The sequence below is a fragment of the Doryrhamphus excisus genome, linkage group LG10, assembly GCF_037039965.1.
Source record: "Doryrhamphus excisus strain RoL-2023G ecotype Guam linkage group LG10, RoL_Dexc_Guam_v1.1, whole genome shotgun sequence".
Taxonomy (NCBI): domain Eukaryota; kingdom Metazoa; phylum Chordata; class Actinopteri; order Syngnathiformes; family Syngnathidae; genus Doryrhamphus; species Doryrhamphus excisus.
Window position 1 is genome coordinate 5,816,114 of NC_136366.1, and position 22,136 is coordinate 5,838,249.

Here is a 22,136-nt window from a genome sequence, read left to right on the forward strand (position 1 = left end):
AAGGGCCTCAAAGTATTCCTTCCACCGTCCGACTACATCCCCAGTCGAGGTCAAGGTCGAGTTCGGCGATTGTCGAGGCAAAAACTCGGGTGTGGGAGGAATTCGGTGAGGCCATGGAGCACGACTTTCGGTCGGCCTCGAAGAGGTTCTGGGAAACCATCCGGCGCCTCAGAAAAGGGAAGCAGTGCCCAGTCCACACTGTTTACAGTGGAAACGGGGGGCCTGCTGACCTCGACTGGGGATGAACCCGCGACACGAGTGACGATAAGCGGCATAGAAAACGGATGACTGGATGGCCATCATGAGCATAACATAAAGTGTTACTCTGCTACCCTCTAGGGGTCAGTAGTAGCATGAGCACAAAGTCCTCGTTGACAAGTTTACAATTCTTTATTGGGGTTCTATGGCGTCACGTGGGAGGTGGGCGGAACTTAGCTTCTTTCCGTGTGAAACGGCCTCGCTGACGTCATGTATTGTTTTTCTTAATCCAATAATAATCCAATCAAATGTTATTTTGTGGCTCCACAAATCCAGGGTGTGTGCTAAGTTGCCGTTCAGACAACAGCTGAAATCAGCAGTCAGATGGAATTGGGCGTCGGTTTCGTCTCCGTGCGTTTGACGTCATATTATTCTTTGGGGAAAAAATAGCACGTGAAGGGCGGCAAGTAATTGAAACGCAGGCTCGATGCATTCAGGGACACACCGAACATCACAAAAAACAGCTTCATAATGCGTGTGTATGCGTCTAAATAAACAGGAAGGCAAAGAATGAAGTTGATATTCTTATCACTCACTTTGTAACTCCTAATTCGGTGTGGGGTCGACTCTACATTGGGGCAAGGCATGCCCCCCCCCCCAATGAACAGCTTGCCCCTCAAAAATCTAAAGTTTACGAGTGATAATTCCACCAGAAACAAGCACACCAGCACAACCAGGCCTGCTCCCCTTCTCCCTCTTCCTCATCTCCTTGGCTGCTCCGCCCTGTTTGGACACGTGACACCACAGTGCCCTTATCATAGGTCATTGGCATACTAACAGTGATTGGATGTTAACCGAGGGGAGGGGCGAGAGAGGCGTCTGGGCTGTGTGTTGACACCTAATAATCACCAACTAAAAACAAAGGCGAATACATAGTCCATGTAACATATTTCTTCAATCACCATTTCGCTTGTACTTCTGTATAAGTGACAAGAATAAAGGGCATATTTCACACATAATTGCTAAAAGTGATTAATCACGATGAGTTCATTCATCAATTCAGAATTGCACAATTTTACATTAATCATTACATTAACTATACACGAAACACTTCGAAGCATCAACGTTTATTTTTGATGTTATACTGTCATGAAATACCGTATTATTAAATCGCTGTAGCCTGTTGTGACCACTGGATGGCAGTGTGACGTGTTTTGTGGCGACTTTTGATAATAAATATTTTATTAGAGTTGATACCTGAATCAACTGCAGTGTTTTAAAATTTAAACATTTCTATTTGAATATAATTTATTGACACTGTTTTAAAGAACATTGGAAAAACATGGACAGATTGGCCCACTTCTCAAAACGTGATTTATTTTGAAGTATTACCGGAAGCTGGTCAGTGGGTCACCTGCGTCTTCCTGTTCCGTCTCCTCTGAACCAAAACAACTGGGCCGAACCGGGACAAGGCTCCCTGTCCAGCATGAATGAGACGGCGGGGCTCCGGTTCCGTCGGCAGCAGCGAGCCCAAGTCATCACCGACGAACTCCCGGAACACGTTCACAAGGGCTCCGGGTAAGATACCGAACCAGCAACTCGACCCAATTGGACCCAGAGAGATCCTCATCCAGGATCTGGGGAAGAAGAGAGAATCCTTGATAGGAGGGAACACCAGGAAGTCGCTTTGACTGCCTCAATAAAGCTAAGACGGTGTTGGCATGTTAGCTAACTGTCCATGGAGCCCTTCTGCAGATACATGTGGGATGACTGGATAGAGGTTTTGTCTGTTTTATTGTGAAACGAATTGGATGCTTTGCCGTGTTTTGGGAAGCCCAGAATGAAGAAGAAATGATGGTTGTATTTCTACTTCCTGTAGCTAACATTCCCACAACCGTATATATATATATATATATACAAAGCATGTCTTTTGAATTATGAATTACAACAGCCAAGCAAGAAGAAGCATGTGAACATCTTGGAATCTCACGGTTTTCCGAATGGATTTGTGAATCAACCAGGAGCTTCCTGTCGCCCCACTGCAATAAACCCAGCCAAGGGGGTCCTGTGACTGTAGCTCAGACCTCTGTCAAGTTGAATTCTGGGCTCTGATTTGGTTTCTGCGAAGCCATTCTCTTGTGGACTAGCTATCGGTCTCAAACTTGCGGCCCCGTGGGCCAGACCAAATCATGGGGGCCCCCTATTTTCCATCAATGATGAGTGTAAGTCCGACCAGCACCAACGTGAAATCAACAAGAGGTTACTTCACTACACAACTATACAAGTACAACCACCAAAATGATTAATAAACAACAGTAAACAACTTGTAGTAGTAGTAGTAGTAGCTGTGTTCATTCATTCATTTTCTACCGCTTATCCTCACAAGGGTCACGGGGGGTGCTGGAGCCTATCCCAGCCAGCCAATCACAGGGCACATATAGACAAACAACCATTCACACTCACATTCATACCTATGGACAATTTGGAGTGGCCAATTAACCTAGCATGTTTTTGGAATGTGGGAGGAAACCGGAGTACCCAGAGAAAACCCACGCATGCACGGGGAGAACATGCAAAACTCCACACATACATAGCCGAGAGTGGGATTGAACTCGGGTCTCCAAGCTGTGAGGTCTCCTAGCTACCCACTCGTCCACCGTGCAGCCTTAGTTGCTGTGTGTATTTGTTAAATTGGTTACGTTGAGTAACAACCTACTGCCATTTCTGTATTGACACACTGGATGCAAGTTCCGTTTTGGCCCCGGCTTGCCCAATGAAAAAGCAGCTTCCGAGCTTGTTTCCGACTTTGAAACAACTTAGCAACCCTTGGCAACTTTCCAGCTGGCACTTGTCTGTTGTTTTTGTGCGGAGAAAGCGCCACAAAGGTTTGAGGGCTTTTTCATCAGTCCTAGGTAGCTGTAGTCCACACCGCCAAGCCCTGATTCCTTTTTGGAGGTCACTTTTGGTTGTTCCCAATAACCACAAAAAGCTAAAAAAAATGCTGTGTATTATATTGGACGACACTTTATAATAAATATATGGATAGCCATGAAATTGCAAAGGGCATGCCTACTTGTTCTTGCCATGTCACATGATGCTATTTAGCATATTCCGACAGGTAAAACAACCTTGTTGTTGTCGCTTCCTGTTCCAGCACCTACAGTGGGCGGGTCTTTCAGGTGACTTTGCTGTCTGTGGGCGGATTCCTGTTTCTTCCTCTGCTCGTCATCATCCTTATCCTGGAGTCTCCCATCCAGCCAGAAGTCCTCCTGTGAGCCCCCCCCCCGCCTTTATGTCTATTGTATTGTTTTAGCTGAGAAAGTGAAGAAAAAGTGAAAGTCTTTTGCTTTGTTTGGCAGGCTGAAGGAGCCTCCGCTTATGTCCGGCTGTTGGGAAGCAAACTTGAAGCTCCGACACGCTCAGAGGCTCTTTGAGGACCTCATTGAGGGACCCGAGTCCATTGCCAACATTGGAGGTCAGCCAATTTTTGATCACTGTTTCTAATATTGTGGCGCTGTGATGCAGCGCAACGTAAAACGTAAACATCTCTCCTGTGTGCAGATGTTTTCTTTAGTGGAACAGCTGATGGGAGGATTGTGAAGCTGATTGGTCGAAGGATCCACACGGTGACCAGGCTGGGGAAACTGCCGTGTGGTAAAAACACACGTCACACTAATTAGAAACTAATGGTTCCATTTATCCCAGCAAGTCTTCCAGGTCCTGAAGCAGCCCCAACAGTCCCAAAGCATCACACTACCACCACCATATTTTACTGTTGCTGTGATGTTCTTTTTATGAAACTTTACGCCAGATGTAATGGGACACACACCTTCCAAGAAGGTCTTGGGATCATCAAGATGTTTTCTGGCAAAACTGAGACCAGACTTAGTTTTTTGTTCAGCAGTGGTTTTGGTCTTGGGACCAAAGTGAGGCCTGCGGTTCTTTGTATGTTTTATGAATCTTGGCTGCTCTCTTGGGGTCATTTTGGTGGGGCGGCCACTCCTGGGAAGGTTCACCACTGTTCCATGTTTTTGGCCATTTGCGGATAATAGCTCTCACTGTGGTTGGCTAGAGTCCCAAAGCTTTAGAAATGGCTTTATAACCTTTTCCAGACTGATAGATCTCAATTACTGTTTTAACTAGATCTCAATTACTGTTTTAACTATCGCTTTTTCATCTTTAATTTTATTAATATTCACTTCCCTTTGTGTCCACAGAGGACGAGATCACCTGTGGAAGACCGCTGGGGATACGAGTGGGACCAAACGGGACTTTGTTTGTAGCCGATGCCTACCTGGGCGTGTTCGAGGTCAACCCCACCACAGGTGAGTCGCCCATCAGAGCAGGGCGTCACGTGACAGCAGAAGAGGACGTGTGGTCTTTTGTTTCCAGGCGAGTCCACACGGCTGGTGGCAGGCGGTCAGGTGGTTGCCGGCAGGAAGTTAATGTTCATCAATGACCTGGCGGTGACGCAGGATGCCAAGAAGGTCTACTTCACCTCCTCCAGCAGCAAGTGGCAGCGCAAGGATTACTTGCATCTCATCATGGAGGCCACGGCCGACGGACGGTATAGCAAACCTTCAGACTTTTGACGCTCATGAAGTCACGGAAGAGTCACGTCGTTCTACTTCCTTTCAGAGTGTTGGAATATGACACAGAGAGTCGAGAGCTGAGCGTCGTCATGGAGAACCTTCGCTTCCCCAACGGCATCCAGCTGTTGCCTGACGAGGAGTCCGTCCTGGTGGCTGAGACCACCATGGCCCGAATACGCAGGTACCCCCCCTGAGGTTTTTACTAGGGCTGCACGAGGGTCGATAAGAGAGAATTATGATGTCAAAACAATAAATCACTTATGAAAAATAACTAGTTGATCATTTTGCTGCACGGTGATTGTGTGGTTAGCACGCAGACCTCACAGCTAGGAGACCCAAGTTCGATTCCACCCTCAGGCATCTCTGTGTGGAGTTTGCATGTTCTCCCTGTGCATGCGTGGGTTTTCTCCGGGTACTCCGGTTTCCTCCCACATTCCAAAAACATGCTAGGTTAATTGGCAACTCCAAATTGTCCATAGGTATGAATGTGAGTGTGAATGGTTGTTTGTCTATATGTGCCCTGTGATTGGCTGGCCACCAGTCCAGGGTGTACCCCGCCTCTCGCCCGAAGACAGCTGGGATAGGCTCCAGCACCTCCGCGACCCTCGTGAGGATAAGCGGTAGAAAATGATGAATGAATGAATTCCCCATACTGTGCAGGTGAGCAACTCAAGCACTCCTTTTTTTCCCTCCTGCCTGTGACATTAACAACCAGACTGCTCACCAATAAAAAAACTCACTTGCACCAAATATTATAATGAGTACATAATGAGGAAAAAACCCATTAAGTACACAAAAAGCCTTATTAGCCAACTGCAAACACCAGACCCACGGCCTTTGAAAAGTGCAAAGGGTTTGACAGAGACCTCTGTGGTGTTCCACCAGCAGCTCGGAGCACGTGTCCAAGTGTGTTCTTTTCTGACCCACAAACTACATTCGTTCATTCGTTTTCTACCGCTTTTTCCTCACGAGGGTCGCAGAGGGTGCTGGAGCCTATCCCAGCTGTCTTCGGGCGAGAGGCGGGGTACACCTTGGACTGGTAGCCAATCACAGGGAACATATAGACAGGCAACCATTCACACTCACATTCATACCTATGGACAATTTGGAGTGGCCAATTAACCTAGCATGTTTTTGGAATGTGGGAGGAAAACCGGAGACCGGAGAACATGCAAACTCCACACAGAGATGGCCGAGGGTGGAATTGAACCCTGGTCTCCTAGCTGTGAGGTCTGTGCTAACCACTTGTCCACCGTTCCACGCCCACAAACTACTATGAAATAGATATCGTGCATCTCTAGTTTTTACCTTTTAGTAGCATATGATGACGTGGCTAATGTACAGTGAAGAAAATAAGTATTTGAACACCCTGCTATTTTGCTATTTCTCCCACTTAGAAATCATGGAGGGGTCTGAAATTTTCATCGTAGGTGCATGTCCACTGTGAGAGAGATAAACTAAAAAGAAAAATCCAGAAATCACAATGCATGATTTTTTAACAATTTATTTGTGTGATACAGCTGCAAATAAGTATTTGAACACCTGTGTATCATCTAGAATTCTGACCCTGAAAGACCTGTTAGTCTGCCCATTAGAAGTCCACCTGCACTCCATGTATCATCCTGAATCAGATGCACCTGTTTGAGGTCGTTAGCTGCATAAAGACACCTGTCCACCCCATACAATCAGTAAGACTTTAACTTGTAACATGGCGAAGACCAAAGAGCTGTCCAAAGACACCAGAGACAAAATTGTACACCTCCACAAGGCTGGAAAGGGCTACGGAGCAATTACCAAGCAGCTTGGTGAAAAAAGGTCCACTGTTGGAGCTATCATTAGAAAATGGAAGAAGCTAAACATGACGGTCAATCTCAATCGTAGTGGAGCCCCATGCAAGATATCACCTCGTGGGGTCTCAATGATTCTAAGAAAGGTGAGGAATCAGCCCAGAACTACACGACAGGACTTGGTCAATGACCTGAAAAGAGCTGGGACCACCGTTTCCAAGGTTACTGTAGGTAATACACTAAGACGTCATGATGTGAAATCATGCATGGCACGAAAGGTTCCCCTGCTTAAACCAGCACATGTCAAGGCCCGTCTTAAGTTTGCATATGACCATTTGGATGATACAGAGGAGTCATGGGAGAAAGTTTTATGGTCAGATGAGACCAAAATAGAACTTTTTGGTCATAATTCCAATAAGCGTGTTTGGAGGAAGAAGAATGAAGAGTACAATCCGAAGAACACCATCCCTACTGTGAAGCATGGGGGTGGTAGCATCATGCTTTGGGGGTGTTTTTCTGCACATGGGACAGGACGAGTGCACTGCATTAAAGAGAGGATGACTGGGGCCGTGTATTGTGAGATTTTGGGGAACAACCTCCTTCCCTCTGTCAGAGCATTGAAGATGGGTCGTGGCTGGGTCTTCCAACACGACAACGACCCGAAGCACACAGCCAGGAAAACCAAGGAGTGGCTCCGTAAGAAGCATATCAAGGTTCTAGCATGGCCCAGCCAGTCTCCAGACCTGAACCCAATCGAAAATCTTTGGAGGGAGCTCAAACTCCGTGTTTCTCAGCGACAGCCCAGAAACCTGACTGATCTAGAGAAGATCTGTGTGGAGGAGTGGGCCAAGATCCCTCCTGCAGTGTGTGCAAACCTGGTGAAAAACTACAGGAAACGTTTGACCTCTGTAATAGCAAACAAAGGCTACTGTACCAAATATTAACATTCATTTTCTCAGGTGTTCAAATACTTATTAGCAGCTGTATCACACAAATCAATTGTTAAAAAATCATGCATTGTGATTTCTGGATTTTTCTTTTTAGTTTATCTCTCTCACAGTGGACATGCACCTACGATGAAAATTTCAGACCCCTCCATGATTTCTAAGTGGGAGAAATAGCAAAATAGCAGGGTGTTCAAATACTTATTTTCTTCACTGTAGTACAATTAGCAGCACTTAGTAGACTTTGACTTGCACATCAGAGTCCATGTGGCGGGTCTAAACAAAGGTGGCATGGACACATTCATGGATAATCTACCTGGTTTCCCTGACAACATCCGGCCCAGCTCCAGCGGCGGCTACTGGGTGGCCATGTCTGCAGTGCGTCCCAACCCCGGTTTCTCCATGTTGGACTTCCTGTCTCAGAGACCCTGGATCAAGAAATTACTCTTCAAGGTAAACATTCCTCCCAGCGGCAGGCCAAGTAGTGACAGCAACGTTTGTGTTGACTTGTTTGTCTCCTCTCCACCAGATCTTCAGCCAGGAAGTGCTAATGAAGTTTGTCCCGCGTTACAGCCTTGTGGCAGAGCTCCACGATGGCGGAGTCTGCTCTCGGAGCTTCCACGACCCAAACGGGCTGGTTGCGGCTTACATCAGTGAGGTCCACGAGCATGACGGGAGTCTATACCTGGGCTCCTTCCGTTCTCCGTACATGGCTAAACTGGAACTTCAGCACGTCTAGCGTGTGACTGAGTGGAAACTGTGCTGTGAAAATTGGTTTCATTTTGGTTCGAGCAACCACAGATCATCTTCCTTTGTGTTGCATGAAAAAGAAAGTAAAACAAATGGAAACATATTCTACTGTTTGGTAACAACTTCCTGTTGCATGAATCATGGTGCACAAACAACTACACATACAGCGAAGGGTGGGGCAGAGTTTAGAGTTTAGTTTTGGGTGTTACACACCAGTGGTGTGGATTTTGTCCGCACTGGAATTACAACCCCTGGCAAAAATGATGGAATCACCAGTCAGTTGATTAATTTCGTAGGAAAAAAGCAGATTTCAGAAATGCCACAAAACTAAAGTCATTTAAAACTGCAACTTTCTGGCTTTAAGAAACACTAAAAGAAATCAAGAAAAAAAACATTGTGATAGTCAAAAACAAATTCTTTTTAAGATCAAGCAGTAGGAAAAATATGGAATCACCCTGTAAAATTCCATTTCCAAAACAAACACCCGCATCATCATCAAAACTGCTCATTAGTTTGCAGTTAAGAAAGAGTGCTCACACCTTGGAGAGCTGTTGCACCATGAGGACCGACATGAATCATGACTCCAACACAAGAGATGTCAATTGAAACAGAGAAGAGGATTATCAAACTACTTAAAGAAGGTGAATCATCACGGAATGTTGCAAAAAGATGTTGGTTGTTCACAGTCAGCTGTGACTAAAATCTGGACAAAGTACAAACAACACGGGAAGGTTGGAAAAGGCAAGCATACTGGTAAGACCAAGCAAGACGTCAAAGCATCAAGACAGAAAACTTAAAGCAATGTCTTGAAAACAGAAAATGCACAGCAAAACAAATGAGGAACAAATGGGCAGAAAGTGGAGTCAATGTCTGTGACCCAACTGTAAGAAACCGCCGAAAAGAAATGGGATTTCCACACAGAAATGCTCAACAAAAGCCATCATTAACACCTAAACAGAAACAACAAGATTACAATGGGCTAAGGAAAAGCAATCGTGGACTGTGGATGACTGGATGAAAGACGACTGCCTGAAGAAAAAAAGGTGGTCTATGCGGTGCCTGACACGTATGGTGATCTCTGATGCGCAGTCCAGTAGGCCTTCCGCACTTCAAGGCAATGAGAGGCGTTCATTTGGTTGGTTAAAATGACACTCGGCTGTGTTAAACCCTCTCATGACTTCTCCCTCTTTGTCACTTGCGCCCGTGGGAGGGACGGAGGCGTGGGTGCACCAGACTGTGCTGCTCACAAATATTGCAAAGTGCACCGGCCACACACCTTTAGCATGGTCTACAAAAATAAAGCCCATTATGTTCACTTGTTAAATATCACTTCCGGCCATGCGACAACAATGTCATCATTTTCAATAAGCAGCAGATTTGCTCGCCTACTTGGAACGGACAAGCTGGCTTTATCAGATTTTCCCATTCTGGAAGCTGTCAGGTAATAAATGCCACTCCCCCCCGCCGGAATGTTGTTTCCGTGTGTCTGAAATGCTAAACTACTAGGCCGTTTTTGACCTGCGGATAGCCCCTCATTTACTTTTTTCAAAAGCGTTTCCATTCCAGGACCATGTTGACCATTTTGGAATGAAAGGAAACAACTGAAAAGGATGATGTCAGACCCCATAAAGCCAGATCTTGCATTCTTTGATAAAAAGCCTCATGATGTCACAAAGCCATAAAAGCCTGTCTGCCCAGCAGCAAATGGAGCAGAGAGCTGCTGCTTAAACGCCAAAGCAGATGCTAAGTTAACACAACAATGGATTTGAATAATTACTCCATCAGAGCAGAGGTCACCCTCCCGATCGTGGAGAAACACTTTGACCGCATCCAGCCGGCCCAGTGGAGCATGCTGGCTACTGGGACCATTGATTCGGCAACGCAGGCCACCCTGGTGGATATGTGCACAGAGATCATGCAGAAACTTTGCACGGACACCGTTCGACTTATTATCCCGGAGCTTAAGCAGCTTACACCGAGTGAGGGCCAGAAGAAAATGAAGCTAAAAGTGGAGGGTGGTTTGAGTGCCTCGTTTGCGTCAGCACTCGGTGTCCCGGCGCAGCAAAGCGTTCATGCCCAGAAGCTGGATTCTCTCCTCAAGAAGGAGATTTCTCAAAGAGTCAATCAGACGTTATCTGCAGCCACCGGTAGCAACAATCAGCTGGTGGCACACCTTTACATCCCAGGAACATTTACCCAGATAGATGTTCTGGCTAAGATGGTGCTGCTGGCTTGTGGTGCTCTGAAGGTTTATCTGAGCAAGATGGCCGTATACACGCAGAGCTTCAGGCCGTGTCGGCGGCAAATGAGGAACCAGGAGTCTCTCAGTGGCACAAAGTGCGGGAATAAGCGTACATTGAACCAGGAAGAAACCAGAGAGACGGTGATTAAGATCCTCAGGAAATGGACCAACAACGAAGACGTGTCCGTCTCACTTAGAACAACTCGTGAACTTAAGAAAACAGCAGCATCAATCGCTGAAACCATCATCAACCTGGACTACGCTGGAGCCACGGAAGGGAGCCACCGTCGCTCATCTACGCCTCATTTCAATCTGGGGCTTATAAAGGATCAACTCTGCGACTTCTTTGAATCCCAGACAAGCAGCAATGAATCATCTTGCAAACCCAGATTTTTCAACTTTTGCCAAAAGATGTTAGACGACCTGACCTCTGACCTGCAGACGGTGCGGTGCCACTGCATGCGAATGTGCTGGGAAACAGAGATCTGCCTTCCTGGAAGTGTGCCGCACATCCTCAATCCTGACGCTGATACTCTGCTCAGTTTACAGTCATGCCAGTCAGGTCTTGAGGACGTGTTTCACAAAGTGCCGGTACCGGTAGCGGATTCCAGCATAGATGTGGACAAGCTCCGCCACGAAGCAGACGCATTCTCACAAGAACTGGAGGACAAAATCTACCGTTACATGACCACCAACCGGACTACTGGACAATCAGCAGAAGTTTGGAAGTCCTTCTCTGAGTCGCTCATTTTGGAAGTGGACAAAGAAAAACCTGAGAATATCCAAGTTTTGCGTAAGATCATAGAAGACAAAACCGCAAAGTTTGTCCAGCAACTACTCCTGTGGCTCAAAATGGAACCAGTGACAAGAGGGAACCATGCAGATGAGGTCTATGGTTGCTTGAATGACATTGACACGCTTATCGCAGGAACCATGATCCCACAAAAAATCCCGATTGTATGTCTGCAGGACAGGGACGACTTTTGGCCAAAAACGCCGCCTGCAAATGAGGAATCAGACAAGCACACTTTCCCGCAACATTATGCTTGGGCCTCATTTCACCAGCCATCGTCGGCGCAGGAGATGGTCACCACTGCGCCCATGAAGACACAAAAACTAAAGAGTTTAGGCTGGATGAAATACAGTTAATCCCATCCCGATTGCGGCTCAGTAATCCCCTGCTTTTCTGTGTCCTGCTTTAAATACTAATAATAATTTGGGTGTCTTTTTAAACCCTTTGGGGTCTCGAGAGGACAAAAAGTCTTATTTCCTACTTGTCAGATCTACTAATCTTATGTAGAGTCAAAGGCTTTGACATACAGCCCAAGTCCACTAGCATTATCATGTGCAAAATAACTCAATAAATGAGCATTTAGAGGTTTGAAATAATACAAAAATGAAATAAAATAATATAAATCATGAAGTTTTTGAGATGGGGCTGCACGGCGGTCGAGTGGTTAGCGCGCAGACCTCACAGCTTTTTCAATCCCACCCTCGGCCATCTCTGTGTGGAGTTCGCATGTTCTCCCCGTGTATGCTGGGTTTTTTCCGGGTACTCCGGTTTCCTCCCACATTCCAAAAACATGCTAGGTTAATTAGCCACTCCAAATTGTCCATAGGTATGAATGTGAGTGTGAATGGTTGTTTGTCTATATGTGCCCTGTGATTGGCTGGCCACCAGTCCAGGGTGGACACCGCCAGACAGCTGGGATAGGCTCCAGCACCCCTGTGAGGATAAGCGGTAAAAATGAATGAAGTTTTTGAGATATTTGATCAAAAAAGGAAAGGAAAATACCATGTTTTATAGCACATTTTGGGAATAGACTTTTTATGTCCTATCGGGAGGAAATTTGGCCTTGCCGTCTGGTTGCCCTTGGAATACATTTTAAATTTAAATTTTCTAATGAAAAAAACATCTTAGGAAAAATCACACCATGTGTACAAACACCAACAAAGCAAAAATGTACCCAAGGGTAACTATTTTTGCCAATATCTTTGGCCATTACTATATTATAGGATTATAGAGTATCTAAATAGATATTCTATGGCAAGGCCCTCAGGTTTTTGTTGCGTTGTTTTGGAATAGGTTTCCCTATTCCCTACGAGGTTTCCCAGTTGCAAGGAACTAGTGCATGAAAATAGGGGCCACCAAGGCTTAAAGAGAGCGATTACATCCATTAAAAAGTTATTATGCCAATATGTCCCAAATATAAATCAAAGGCAACAGGCGGCAGTCCCAACATTTGCAGACAGATGAAGCACAAGACAGTATTAACATCGGCCAGGACGGTCAGGGAGATCAGACGCCACCTGGTTCTCTGTAGATTTTTCAAAATCAAACATGGGTATTGACTGGGCACCATAATGTTTTGGAATGTTATTCAACAATTAGTGCCCTATAACTATTTTTTAATAAGTCGTTATGATGTTCAAAGTGGTTTTGCCCAAATTGACCACAGGGTGGGCTTTATCAACAGGGTGCAGATGCCAGCGGGTGCAGCTGAGCAAAAAGGGTGTTGGTAAACCTCACTTCCTTATGCATAGGAGTCACTCTGGACATGGAGGTGACAGTTGGGCTTTTAACTGAATTCTGCAAACCCTGATTCAAGCCACGGTCGAACATTGGACTGGCTGGACCAGGCTGCTTACCAATATTCGGTTTCTGACAGTACGGTATCCCAAAATAACCGAGTCCCATGCCGTGACATGCGGTAATGAAGGCGTGAACAGGATCTTTGATCCTCTGGACAAAAGCCTTGCGATGTCATAACTATGTGGTCATGACGACCGGACTTTCTTACATTCTCTGATAAAAAGCCTCATGATGTCACAAAGTCGTAATCCCCCATCTACCCCACAGCAAATGGAGCGGTGAGAACTGCTGCTGCAACGCTAGCGTTCAGTAAGTCAATACTACAATGGACTTGGAGGAAAATTACTCGATCAGAGCAGAGGTCATCCTCCCGATCGTGGAGAAACACTTTGACCGCATTCTGCCGGCCCAATGGAGCATGCTGGCTACTGGGACCATTGATTCGGCAACGCAGGTGGTCCTGGCCGACATGTGTACAGAGATCACGCAGAAACTTTGCGCAGACACCATTCGTCTTATTATCCCAGAGTTTAAGCAACGTATACAGAGCGTGGGCAAGAAAAAAATGAAGCTAAAAGTGGAGGGTGGACTGAGCACTGCATTTGCTTCGGCGCTCAGCGTCCCGGAGCAGCCGAGCAAGAGCTCCCAAAAACTGGACTCTTTGTTCAAAAAGGAGATATCTCAAAGGGTCAATCAGACGTTGTCTACAGCCACCAGCACCGATAGTCAACTGGCGCCGCTCATTTACATCCCAGGGACCTTTACCAAGATAGAAGTGCTGGCTAAGATGGTGCTGCTGGCTTGTGGTGCTCTGAAGGTTTATCTGAGCAAGATGGCGATATACACGCAGTGCTTCAGGCCGTGTCGGCGACAACAGAAGAGCCAGGAATCCATCAATGGTGCAAAATGCGGCAACGTGTGCATATACAACCGTGAGGAAACCAAAGAGGCGGTGATAAATATCCTCCAAAGATGGGCTGACAGCGAGGACAGGTCCCTCTCGAGCAGTACAACTCGTGACCTCAAGAGAACAGCAGCGTCAATTGTTGAGACTATCATTAACGACCTGCACTATTCCACCCCAGCAGAAGAAGGCCACAGTCGCACGTCGACACCTCATTTCGATTTAGGGCTTATAAAGGATCAACTCTGTGAGTTCTTTGAATCCTTATCACCGACAAGCAGCAATGAATCTTCTCGCAAACGCAACTTTTTGGATTTCTGCCAAAAGAAGTTTGGCGAGCTAACATCTGAGCTGCAGAAGGTCCGCTGCCGCTGCATGCGAATGCGCTTGGAAGAAGAGATGTCTTTAAACAACAGTGCGATGCCAACTAAATCTTCTGACACGGATACGGTGCTCAGCTTCCAGGGAATCCAGTCGGGTCTTGAGGACGTGTTTAATAAAGTGGCAGTACCAGAAGGGGATGCCAGTATAGACGTGGACAGGCTCAGACACGAAGCAGACACGTTCTCACAAGAACTGGCTGACAGAATCTACAATTACATGACCACCAACCGAACTACGGTCCAGTCAGCGTCAGTGTGGAGGCGCTTTTCAGACCCGCTCATCTTGGAGGTGGACAACAAAAAACCTGAGAATATTCAAGTTCTGCACAAGATCGTGGAGGATACCTCCACAAAGTTTGTTCAGCAACTTCTCCTCTGGCTCAAAATGGAACCGATAATGAGGGGAAAACACGCAGATCAGGTGTACGGTTGTTTGAAGGACATCGACACACTCATCACAGGAACCATGATCCAACAAAAAAAGCTGGTTGTGTCCGACGGAAGGTCAGAAGCTCTGCCCTCACAGGTTCCAACAAGCTCCATGCAGAAAGAGATGGAATCGGACGCCACACCAGAAAAGTCCTCGCTCTCTGGTGTGATACGCGTTGCTTGGCCATCGCCACTGCGCCCACCCTCTGCACAGGGGAAGACTCATGATACAGACACTTCCCTGTCAAAGAGCTCGGCTTCAGACAAGGTGGACGGTGCTTCGTTTCCTCCGGTCCGCTCAGCCTCCATGCAGGAGGAGATGGTGGCCTCACTGGTGTCAGTCCTAATCGTACAGCTGCTCACGTGTGTCCCAAAAAGAACCATGAGAGTCGTTCACTCTGTCGACACCCTGCCGATCATCCAGCGTCTCTCAAGGAAAGTGCTGCAGGACAAGTACTTGCGCGGCATCACTGACAAGAACCTTTACAGCGTCAACAAGGTCATGAAGGCAGTCATCGAGGAGCTGAAGCAAGAGTTTCACTCCACAGAGATGTTGGTGGAGGCTTTACTTTCTGACGAGCCAAGTTTTGATGATGCCATACTGAGGCAGCTGACGTTGACGATGGGCGCGCCAAGACCGCGCAGGACAAAAAAGATGTGTTCGACTGTGCACAAGGTTTTCCTTAGAACCTTCTGCATACGCCCCCCAAGAACACAATGAAACTGAGTACACTAAAGAGTAGCTAAGTGCGCTCCAGTTGTGTGCATGTGGCCAACTAAAGTGCAATAATGATGCGAGGGTACGATGTTATGCTACCGTGGCTGGGACAGTGAAAATAAATGTCTGGTCCTATTTGTATTTAATGTCTATTCTCATTGGGGTGGTTGTCTGTCAAATGTTCTCCATCAGGATCCAGAGGTTTTCCAATCAATTTAATTTATTTTGGGCTGCACGGCGGGCGAGTGGTTAGCACGCAGACCTCACAGCTAGAGTTCAATTCCACCCTCGACCATCTCTGTGTGGAGTTTGCAAGTTCTCCCCATGCATGCGTGGGTTTTCTTCGGGTACTCCGGTTTCCTCCCACATTCCAAAAACATGCTAGGTTAATTGGCCACTCCACATTGTCCATAGGTATGAATGTGAGTGTGAATGGTTGTTTGTCTATATGTGCCCTGTGATTGGCTGGCCACCAGTCCAGGGTGTACCCCGCCTATCGCCCGAAGACAGCTGGGATAGGCTCCAGCAACCCCTGTGACCCTTGTGAGGAAAAGCGGTAGAATATCAATGAATGAATTTATTCCAGGCTGCATGGCGGTCGAGTGGGTAGCTAAGAGACCCGAGTTCAATCCCACCCTCGGCCATCTCTGTGTGGAGTTTTGCATGTTCTCCTTATGCATGCGTGGGTTTTCTCCGGGTACTCTGGTTTTACCCCACATTCCAAAAACATGCTAGGTTAATTGGCCACTCCAAATTGTCCATAGGTATGAATGTGAGTGTGAATGGTTGTTTGTCTATATGTGTCCTGTGATTGGCTGGTGACCAGTTCTCGCCCAAAAACAGCTGGGATAGGCTCCAGCAACCCCTGTGACCCTTGTGAGGAAAAGCGGTAGAAAATGAATTAATTTATTCCTCCACTTGGGTCGGGAACACCTCTCTCATGTGCCCAAATCACCTTGAAATATGCTCCTAAACGTTCCAGTGTTGTCGCTTATCAGATCTCTACGGTCTTTCGTGTCTGGAGAACATGTGAAAAGCCCGGAGGTTCATACAGCCAACCTGTACCACCGGTTGGTGTGTGATTCCTCAGCAGGGTGTCACCTACTGTTGGGAGGACACTTGTCACTATAAGAGCAACCTTCCTCGCTCTGTCTGTCATCAAGCATGGATCAACTGCGTGACCAGGGTTTCGCCAAAATTATCGGAGAGAAAGCAGGTTAGTAAATATTGGCAAATTTACATTTTGTGTCAAGTGAGTACCATCAATGCATGCTTGCAATTTTATGCAGGTAAAGCGCTTGAATAAACGCGTTTTCTAATCAAGTGTCACAACATTGTAAAAAGCAACTACAGCTCAAGGCAATGTGGACAAGAAGTCAAAGTCAAGTTTGTTTTGCAGGTGACTTTGCACAAGATCTTACAGAAGATGTTGTGAATAAGATTACGGGAGGAAAAGAGCAGGCTCAAGATGACAAAGGAGGACCTGTCGGAAACCTCCTGTCGTTTGGTGGGAAGAGTGACGACAAAGGAGGACCTGTCGGAAATCTCCTGTCATCGTTTGCCGGAAAGAATGACGACAACGACAAAGGAGGACCTGTCGGAGACCTCCTGTCGTTTGCCGGAAAGAGTGACGACGACAAAGGAGGACCTGTCGGAGATGGTGAGTCTCAACTCCATCGACATTTGGTGTCCAATGGCACCCGCCAACCACTCAACACTAAGGATCGACCGATACATCGGCCGGACGATATTTGCGTTATTTCCTTGTTTCGGTATTGGCCGATATGCGCGTTGGGTTCGTCGATGTTTTTTTTCCACCGCTGTGGAGGAGCAGTCAGCAGTTTAAATGTGTGTTTAAGAAAGTTGAATCCTACTGTGTTCAGTGTTTACATTTCAATAAATATTTGTTATCATGGTCATTTCTTCATGTAAATTGAGGGATCAAAAGCAGTATCGGCCACAAATATCGGCCCAAGCAAAATTAGCCATCGGCTAAGGGAATGGAAAAAAAATCGGTATCGGTATCGGCATCGGCCCCCAAAAAACCATATCGGTCGATCCCTACTCAACACATGATGAAAGTAATGACATCACCCAAACTTCAACATCCACTTGCCTCTCTTTCTCACAGGACTACAGAAACTCGTTGGAAATTTTTTTTAACTACAACTCAGCAGACATCGGCCCCGATCAAGTGAGGCTTCACATCCCAAATCTTCCTGGCTGTCAATGTGGGGAAAACAAGCAACTCCTCTTGGACATACATCTTATTTGACTATTGTTGACGGAAAAGTTTGTCCCGCAGTGAATTGGGAATGTATCATAAAGAATCATTTGAAATAAATTATTCCAATGCTACCTCCAAATGTCATCCACTTCTGCTTTCATATTGTTTGCGATATGCTATGCTAATTCCTATTTTTCTGGCAAGACTGCTTATAAAAAGTAAAGAACAGCTTTAGCAGGTAAACAAAAGCACACCCTGTTAAACATACGAATGAAAACAAGGGTGAGGCTGTGACTTCAACCAAATTCATTAGTTTCTAAGGTTTCTGGGGGCATTTGAAAAGGGTGTGTTTGAGTGAGAGTGTTGATGTGAAAAAAAACATGTGCCTAGACAGGTGAAACAGGTTGGCCCAGTCTGGACACGCCTACTTTTTATTCTGCCGACAAAGTGAGCTGTGGTTAAAAGAAGAGCCTCACCTGTACGGACGCTAGCAACCACACACACACACACACACAAAGAACTGTGAGATGGATATGCTGGCTTCGATGGTGGGAGACAAAGTGGGTGAGTTGAAGAAATGTTCCTCCAAGTGCCTCCTTTTGGTCACAGTGAGGCACTTGTGATCTTACCAGGACGAGGGTCTTGGTTTCACAAGTTACACAACTTAGCAAGGATGTCGGGGTGGTTGCATGTGGAGGAAAGGGTCAAACGCTTTTGGCATGTGACACTTTGTGTGCAGGTGACATGGTGGAGGACGCAGTGAAGAGCGCCCTGGGTATAGAGGACAAAGACAAAGACAAAGACAGAGACAGAGACAAAGGAGGCTTTCTGTCCCTGTTTGGAGGAGATAAGAAAGACGACGATCGGGACAAGGACAAGGGAGGCATGTTCTCGTTTGGTGATGACAAGAAGAAAGACGATGACGACAAGGGAGGCTTCTTCTCCAAAATTTTTGACCGAGACGACGATGACGACAGGAAGCAGAAGCCATCAGGCTTCAAAGGATTGTTCAATGAGCAGGAAGGCCAGAGGGGAGGAGGAGGAGGAGGGAGTTGGCAAGAAGGAGGAGGAGGAGGACAACAAGGCGTCAATCTCAGTGATGGAGGTACGTGGGGATTATAGCAGACAGCGACCTCTGCAGGTCAGGGCAGTAAGAAGCATGGCTTTTATAAGGAGGCCTTTTTCTGCCATTGAAAGAAATAAAATATACATATATACATATAATTTATATATATAAGATTATCAAATTATTCAACACAAAAGTCATTATAAAGACTTAAGATAGGAAAGTCATCATTATGAGATAAAAAGTCAAAGTTATTAAATACGAAAGTAATGATAAAAAGACCTAAGATAGGAAAGTCATGATTATGAGATAAAAAGTCAAAGTTATTAAATACGAAAGTCATGATGGAAAGACCCAAGATAGGAAAGTCATGATTATGAAATAAAAAGTCATGATTGTGTGAGAAAAAAGTCAAAGGTATGAGCTAAAAAGTCAAAATTATTAAATATGAAAGTCATTATAAAGACTTAAGATAGGAAAGTCATCACTATGAGATAAAAAGTCAAAATTATGAAATACGAAAGTCATGATTATGAGATAAAAAGTCAAAATTATGAAATACAAAAGTCATGATAAATACTTAAGATAGGAAAGTCATGATTATGAGATAAGAAGTCAAAATTCTGAGATAAAACATTAGAATAACAAGACAGGAAAGTTCTATGACATAAATCGGAACTATGAGATAGTGTTGAAATTACAATATAAAGTCATCATTTTGACATTGTAAGCCATGAAATAAAAGGTCAAAATTATGAATTTTGACCTTTTATCTCATAATTATGACTTTCATATCTCATAATGGACATTATCTCGTAATTTCAATGTTTTATCTCATAATTCTGACTTTTCATCTAAATTTTTAATTTTAATTCAAAATGGAGAATTCTGATCTAATAATTATGATTTGTTTTTAGCTGATAATTTTGACTTTTTACCTCATAATTTGGATTATTTTATCTCAGGAGTATGACTGGGATATGATTGGGATAGTGGCGGGAACAGGCTATTATACTTTTATGATCATCCAAATCAAGCCCTCCCTCACATGTGAATTCAAACTTCCTTAACTTCCTTGGTTTTTCGGTGCAGATTTGTTTGATGATCTGATGAGCGTGGCAGAAGAAACATCCAAAGGAGATTAAGAAGACGAGAACATCACCAACCTTTGGACCACTTTTCATCAGAGCGGCTGGAATCCCAGCTGACTGAAAAGAACATTTGTACTGTCAGGTGGTCTCTGACAGCTCAGCTAGCCTAAACAATAAACATTAGTATTAGTATTCAGAAAATAATGAATGAATAATGGCTGCTTGGCGGTCGACTATGGTCTATTGTTAGTCAAAGTGATGTGTAGTAGAACATTACTTTAAGGCATTAATTACATTACCTTACGTCACAGTACCTTAACACTGAAGTCAGCCACGGTGTGTCCCAAGTGAAAACAAAATTCTCCTCCCATTTTGTGCGGACGTGGTGAGTTTTTGGCTTTTTAAGTTTAGAAAAAATACATTTGAGGCTAACCGGTTAGCTCTTGAGCTTGTTAGCTTGGCTAGTTAGCGGCTGTCAGGAATCCCTACAGTGTAAGAGTTGAGCAAAGTGTCGTAAACAATGAATAACATGAGTGTAAAGGTGACTTCTGGCATTTCATGTCTATTTAATAGTTTTAATTAGGGGTGTCCGATAATTATCGGCTGGATATCAGCATAAATATATGATATCAGTCGACATTGGTCCCAATTTTTTCCTAATCATGAAAACCGACATTAAAAAAATGCTGTAGTTATTCCACCACAGGAGATATGTCATGTTAAAAATATCCGTATCGGTTGATATCGGTCTCAGAAATTGAGAGGTGGACAGTATGGGCATATCGGTTTTCGGCAGAAAGGCAATATCGGACATCCCTATTTGTAATGTTAAAAAAATATTTAAAAACTGGTTTTCTATGCTCGAAGTACGAAAATATTCCATTTATTAACATTGAATACTGTATCACTGATATTAAATTTATCACAGTCAGGTCTGGAACCAATCAACCACTATAAATGAAGGACGGCTGTAGTTTCATGTGCCCGCCACAGGGTTTCATAGACATGCTAACTTAGCATGGAGCTAAGGTAGCTCAGTCAGCTCATAGTCAAGAATGGTTTGTTGAATCTTGTTTAGACATCGACAGATGAGTTTGAATGACTGCTATCATGTTGTAATTGATGGAATTATAAATATAATGTACACAACTAAAACATGTCTCATATTTCATGCTGAGAGTATAAGCTTGATCTCACAAGGGTGAGCAGTCGTTATAGCAACGAGAAACCATCCATCTATCCGGGTCTATCTAACAGCCTGAGCAGGGAAATCCAGACTTCCCTCTATCCAGCTACTTTGTCCAGCTCCTCCTGGTGGATCCTGAGGCATTTCCAGGCCAGTTGAGAGACAGTCTCACCAAGTAGTCCTGGGTGTACCTGGGAGGTCTCCTACTGGTCGGGCGTACCCTGAGCACCTCCTCAGGGAGGTCCAGGAGGCCTCCTGACCAGATGCCCAAGCCACCTCATCTCGCTCCTCTCAATGTGAAGCAGTAGGCTGAGCCCCCACCACCAGAAACCCACTGTCTCGATGGGGGCAGGCAAAGCCAACCCAGGACAGGGACAAGGAAAGCAGCGAAGCACAAAGACCAGCAGTGACAAACGGTCAACTGCCCAGCAGAGCAACGCACACCCAGCAGACCCAATCCCGAGGCGCACGCCCCCGTCCACAGACTCCTTGCCTGCCACCCGGTCCCCGTGAGCGAGACCAAGCCTCACCACAACACACCCCGGCCACTACAGCACAGCAATCCCAAGCTGCTGCTGCTGCTGAGGCATGCACGGGCCCCACTGCTCCCGTTACGCCCATGTGACTAATAAAGGCACAAGATTATTTTCGCATTATTTCATTGGCAATGAGCCACAACACACTGAAACAGGATCTGCAACCCAAGGTTGTTTTTGTATGATTTTTAAAAATTATTATTGTATGATTTCCATGACCCAAAAATGGATCCACTACCCACTGAAAACAAATCTGAAACCCAAGATTATTTTGTATGATTGTATGATTTCTTTGGCAAAGAGTTGTAACCCCCCGGATCCAAACATGCAATCCTAGGTTTTTTCCTATGATTTCTTTGGCAAAGCGCCACAACCTGCTGACAATGTATCCGCAACCCCAGATTATTTTCCTATGATTTCTTTGGCAAAGATCTGTGACCCGCTGAGAACCAATCCGCAACCCACTGAAAATTGTCCCTTCACCCTAGGG

At 45.4% G+C, this 22,136-nt stretch overlaps 3 protein-coding genes and 1 long non-coding RNA gene across 4 annotated transcripts; 3 read left to right on the forward strand and 1 right to left on the reverse strand.

Moving 5' to 3' along the window:
- Nucleotides 1–303: 303 nt before the first annotated feature.
- LOC144901056 (uncharacterized) lies at nucleotides 304–8,511 on the reverse strand. Its single transcript, XR_013629243.1, has 3 exons — nucleotides 7,838–8,511; nucleotides 4,493–4,829; nucleotides 304–1,835 (listed from the first exon to the last, which is right to left on the reverse strand). It is a non-coding gene; the product is annotated as an uncharacterized LOC144901056 (long non-coding RNA).
- apmap (adipocyte plasma membrane associated protein) lies at nucleotides 1,595–8,374 on the forward strand. Its single transcript, XM_058059298.2, has 9 exons — nucleotides 1,595–1,776; nucleotides 3,353–3,469; nucleotides 3,558–3,673; nucleotides 3,760–3,852; nucleotides 4,416–4,523; nucleotides 4,591–4,765; nucleotides 4,837–4,971; nucleotides 7,782–7,974; nucleotides 8,051–8,374. The coding sequence occupies exons 1-9, from the start codon at nucleotides 1,685–1,687 to the stop codon at nucleotides 8,258–8,260; spliced, it is 1,239 nt and encodes a 412-aa protein (XP_057915281.2). The 5' UTR covers nucleotides 1,595–1,684; the 3' UTR covers nucleotides 8,261–8,374.
- Nucleotides 8,512–16,601: 8,090 nt separating the features above from the next.
- LOC131108313 (uncharacterized) lies at nucleotides 16,602–17,906 on the forward strand. The gene is made up of 3 exons (XM_058059285.2): nucleotides 16,602–16,756; nucleotides 16,940–17,200; nucleotides 17,672–17,906. The coding sequence occupies exons 1-3, from the start codon at nucleotides 16,705–16,707 to the stop codon at nucleotides 17,701–17,703; spliced, it is 345 nt and encodes a 114-aa protein (XP_057915268.2). The 5' UTR covers nucleotides 16,602–16,704; the 3' UTR covers nucleotides 17,704–17,906.
- Nucleotides 17,907–18,211: 305 nt separating this feature from the next.
- On the forward strand, nucleotides 18,212–21,079 carry LOC131108468 (uncharacterized). The gene is made up of 3 exons (XM_058059429.2): nucleotides 18,212–18,331; nucleotides 18,507–18,872; nucleotides 19,926–21,079. Exons 1-3 carry the CDS (start codon nucleotides 18,295–18,297, stop codon nucleotides 19,976–19,978), a joined length of 456 nt encoding a protein of 151 aa, XP_057915412.2. The 5' UTR covers nucleotides 18,212–18,294; the 3' UTR covers nucleotides 19,979–21,079.
- The last annotated feature ends 1,057 nt before the right edge of the window (nucleotides 21,080–22,136 follow it).